At 30.6% G+C, this 4,998-nt stretch overlaps 1 protein-coding gene across 2 annotated transcripts; it reads left to right on the top strand.

The window, feature by feature from the left end:
* The first annotated feature begins 1,334 nt into the window (after positions 1–1,334).
* LOC142644422 (transcription factor WER-like) lies at positions 1,335–3,987 on the top strand. Of its 2 annotated transcripts, XM_075819050.1 has the most exons (5): positions 1,339–1,563; positions 1,683–1,812; positions 2,310–2,605; positions 3,584–3,647; positions 3,825–3,947. In XM_075819050.1, the coding sequence occupies exons 1-4, from the start codon at positions 1,344–1,346 to the stop codon at positions 3,592–3,594; spliced, it is 657 nt and encodes a 218-aa protein (XP_075675165.1). In that variant the 5' UTR covers positions 1,339–1,343; the 3' UTR covers positions 3,595–3,647; positions 3,825–3,947. The 2 variants fall into 2 exon arrangements, with proteins under 2 accessions (XP_075675159.1, XP_075675165.1); XM_075819044.1 differs by lacking the exon at positions 3,584–3,647 and having other exon boundaries at positions 1,335–1,563; positions 3,825–3,987.
* The last annotated feature ends 1,011 nt before the right edge of the window (positions 3,988–4,998 follow it).

Here is a 4,998-nt window from a genome sequence, read left to right as displayed (position 1 = left end):
ATGACCTTTAAAAGGATTAATAATATTATTAAAGGGAGGAGGCATTGATCCCAATGCTAATGAATAGCTTCGTCCATATACATGGTCCCATAAAGTCTTCAACATACATACATACATACATACATACATATATATATATATATATATATATATATATATGTGTGTGTGTGTGTCTCACAGATACTATCTGACTTCCTCCATTACTATGACAACATATTAAATTGTCCCCCAATCTAATTTAGATCATTTATAAGTATAAAATATCAACAACAGAAATTGGGCCATGCCAATTTATAAATTAAGTATTCTCTAGGAATCTAACAAGTCCCTTATATATGTAGGGTTCGCAATGGAAATTGATTATTCCTAAGAATTCTTGAAAGTTTGGTTGTTTGTTGGACAAAATGCCATAGGAATCACTCAAACATCGCAAGTCTCATGAATTATAGGAATTCTAATTTCCATCTCTCTACAGTGAAGATAATTCCCTTGGGATCTATTCGGATAACGCTTATTAATGAAAACTGAAAACTTATTACTGAAAACACTGTAGCAAAATAATTTTTAAATGTGTAAATAGTGCCGTGAGACCAAGTTTTAAAATTATATTTGTTGAATTCCGTATTTGCGGGTCCCGTGAACAATGCACGGGACCCAACCACAAAAACGTAGACGAGCAAAATGCAGAGACATGCCACTATCCAAACTCACACTTGATGTGACACTCAAATTCAATCGTTCACTTTTATTATTAATGTTCAAATGTATTTTTGTCAATTAAAAAAATATAGGATGTATTTTTTATCCAAATAAGATATTTAATAATGTTCAAATGTATTTTTTCAATTAAAAAGAATTTACATAGTGGTTAAATTATGAATTATTTAATTACTAAATAACACACTAGATTATCTTAAACATCAAAATTTTTACTTTTTATATATAGACTATATATAGTATTTGTCTAAAAATATAAACTTGAATTCAAAGTATATCCAAAGTCCAAACAACATGTCAGTTCTCATGAATTCAAATTAATTTAAACTCTCAAGATTTGAAAATTTCAAAACCTTAATATTTCCTAGTGTGTTAAGTTGGAATTCAAGATGAGAATTATGAAATTTATGTACGATTAACTAGTCAATTTATCAACAAAAAAAAAAAAAAAAAACTAGTCAATTGATACATGTAAGTTTTTGTTTAAAATTATCATTGTATGCCTCAAATTATTAAGTTGGCCCCATTCCCTACTCCCAAACAAGCTTTAAATATTCAAATAAACGAAATGATAATTTTCAAAACATAATGTAAGTATGTAACTATATATACACCTCCACAGGTGAATGCAACTCCAAAACACCTCTCTCTCTCTCTCTCTTAAAGTTCTCTCTGTTTCTTTCTCTCTCTCTATCAAAGTTCTCTCAAAGTTCTACTTTGCAACGAGAATGGAATCTAAGAATGAACACAGAAAAGGGCCTTGGACAGTGGAGGAAGACAGAATCTTAATGGATTACATAAGGGTGCATGGAAAAGGGAAGTGGAGCCGCATAGCTAAAACGACAGGTATATATATATATTTGTAGTTTTATTTCCATAATAGGAAAGTGTTGGAAACACTTGAAGATCTAGGTCTATTCGTTACTTCATTTGTTTTTAAAAAAGAAAACAAAAATCTGGTGCAGATTTGAAGAGGTGTGGCAAAAGTTGCAGATTAAGGTGGATTAACTATCTAAGTCCTGGTGTAAAGCGAGGTGATTTCTCTGAGGAAGAAGAAGACCTCATCATTCGGCTTCACAACCTCCTTGGAAACAGGTATGTGTATATATATATATGTATATTCATTTTTCTCTTCACAAGTCGATCAGTTTTATCAACATCTTTGAAAAAAAGAAAAAAGTTGCTTGCTATTTGTATATATTCTCCATTATTTTTCATAAAACAATCGAAGTAAGTTGAACTGAATTGAATAGAATGGTATTGCTCCTGTTTTTATCTCATGTTTTCCACAAGACTATGATATATATAATGTCATCAAGATGTACTTTTTATGGTAGCTTGAGCCTTTATCATCAACAGTCCTAGTCGTAAAGAAAGTGCTTTGTCCTTCAATGCTTACTTTTCTACATATAATTTTGTTTTTTCCCTCCCTGGTTTTGCTGGTGGCTGTAGCTATATATAGCTAGTAATTAGTACCACCTAAACTAATTGAGAGAATTGGTTTGGAATTATTTTATGTTCAGGTTTAAAATAATTTCAGAAGTTTGCTTTGACCTTTACCAGTTAAAATTGAGAAATTTTATTATCTTTAGGTGGTCTTTGATTGCTGGTCGGGTACCTGGGAGGACTGACAATCAAGTTAAGAACCATTGGAACACTCATTTGTGCAAGAAGCTTGGGATCAAGAAAGGAAAAACCAAAGTTGGTTCTTCTTTACAGTCACCTTCTAAAAAAATGGGAAACAATCCTACTAATGTTTCCTTGGAACCTAATTTTGAGCCACCTTCTAAATGTAATGGTGAAACTGAAGCCAAAACTGCAACTAAAGATGACTCTCAAAGCATGTGTAGATTTGCAAGCACACAAGAAGCCACGACAGAAAATAACTGTGAGAGTTCATTTTGGCTTTCTAGGGATGATCTAAATTTACTAACTTCTTTCTTAATGGAGCCTCTAAATGGTTATTCCCATGAATTTGTTTGGGATTGTTTGTAGCTAAACTCTATTCAATGTAGTCTTAATAACTCCTTCATAATTGATATCTGCTCTTTTTTATTTATTGTCATATAATTTGTATATATCTGCTATATATAAAAGACAATTAATAGAATAAAAAATTATTAGGCTATAAAACATGTGTGGAAACCAGGATGCATATGTCTACTTAGATTTTACTTAATTGTTATAGCAATAATATTCTAGCAAGCTAACTGAATAATGGAGACTGTAGGGGCTACCTAGCTATAAATATATATACTAGAACATGCAATGAATTAATGAAGGTCCTTTTTGGTCCCCCTTGACTGATTTTTAAAATAAACTTTGTAAAATTGTATCTAATTCTGTCGGCCTTTTGTTGAGAGGACCTGTGTTGTCTTGGGTCCATACTTCTCAAATATTGTTGGCCTCAGAAGCCAAAGTAACCCTTAAGAGCATAAAATTTTGTTGAGTGCTACTTAATCTCAACTCAATCGTGATATGTACCTAATCTTGGGTTAATTATCTCATGAAGCAACCTCATAACTACTCCATGAAAATACTTATCTAGAATTCTGTACGATCTCAGCTAAGCTGTAAGCAATTTTGTTTTTCTAAGTTTACCTTGGACTAAGGAAAAGCAATGGGACTTTTCATGCATTGTAAGAAATTCACTTGTTTTTCATTATTAGAATTATTATGGAGAAATGACCTAAGCATTGTTTAACAATCTGTGGGCTGCACAACATTGGCAAGTAAACACCGGAAATTAGTGTGCATTTGTAACAGCTATTTCTTTTTGTTTATTTGTTTATGTACAATTTTTTAAATCTTTTTTTAAAAGTATTAACTGTATTTTTAACAACTAAAATCTCATGTTGTGCTCAAGGTGAAATATAGCTAATGGAAAGCCAGAGAACCAAGTACCATTATTACCTAAGGAAATAGAACATGTACGAAATTTTGCAGTTTGGCCCTTCCATTTTTGTCCCGTGTTTGATCTAAAATTGACTAGCTAAAATACTGAATCTCCTGAAAAGGGTCTGTACTGAATCTAATAATGAATTTTTTTTTTTTTAACGTGGGAAAATATAGCTGGACTAACTTTTTTTTTTTTTTGATAAATATAGCTGGACTAGCTATATCACGTTTCCTTTGCCACATTGATTGGTCACAAAGCTGGAAGATTCTTTCTTTTTTGTTAAAGACAATGAGAAAGCGAGAAATTTTGAGAGATATATGATGAAAATGTTTATTACAACCTAGCTAAAAGTTTGAATTTTATTTGGGGAGTACTAAAGCTATGTCAATTCAATAGTACCAGTCCCAATGAAGTACCTTATGCAGTAGAACTTCAGAATCTCAAATTATATATGATTTTCAACAAAGACTCTCAATACTATGTGCTCTGTTTCTTTCTCCTACAAAGACTATTAAATTACCCGAAATTTTAGACAATAAAACAAGAATGCAGAATATTTTGTCATAACTCATAACATAGAAGAAAATGAAAATTCGAACTTTTGTATCTAACATATATACAACTGTTAGCTAGCTTGTGCCCCCACAAATTATTATCCCCATGAATTATGTGAAGGTACTTTTCTTCATCTGTCACATCTATCTTCTCCAGTTGTTTGGGTTACCTTTCAAAAACACATGCTCAAGTTTCAAGTCACATTGGGAAATTTAGGCTAAAACATGCGTTTTGTTTCCAATTGCCAAGTGATTCAACTGACAGATTCTGGTATTTTCATTTAGAGACATTTGGGGTTGAAATCCCACATTTCTCAACTATTAATTATAAAAAATAAAATTTAATAAAAAATAAAAGTAAATTATAAAGCACCATATTATCGAATTGAAAATGTCTAAACAATAAGACAAATTAAGAATGTAAAAGTAAATTATGAATTTTAAAATTTAAATTTAAATTCTCTGAAATTAGGCATGGATCTGATAAATTGCTAAATGTCTCAAAGTTTAAACTGTTTGAAAATAGTAATTTCAATCATTTAACCATAATTTTAGTACTTATAAAATGAAAATGAATATCATTATTTATACCAATGAAATTATAACCCTTCAAAAGGCACAAATAAAGAGTCACTTGGATTGACTTCACACAACTCAAAAAAGCCCAATTTTTTTTTTTTTTTTAAGAAAAGAGATTCTTAGAATTTTACATGTAGCAGTCTTGTACTTTCATCAATGCTGACATTTCTTCAATTTAATATGAAACCATAAGGCAGTATGTCCAAATTTTAGATGTAACTTAGTATATAAATTAATTAGATAAAATAA

The sequence above is a fragment of the Castanea sativa genome, chromosome 1 (assembly GCF_040712315.1).
Source record: "Castanea sativa cultivar Marrone di Chiusa Pesio chromosome 1, ASM4071231v1".
NCBI lineage: Eukaryota > Viridiplantae > Streptophyta > Magnoliopsida > Fagales > Fagaceae > Castanea > Castanea sativa.
The sequence above is the reverse complement of the archived record's forward strand: the minus strand, read 5'-3'. Positions and strand labels throughout refer to the sequence as shown.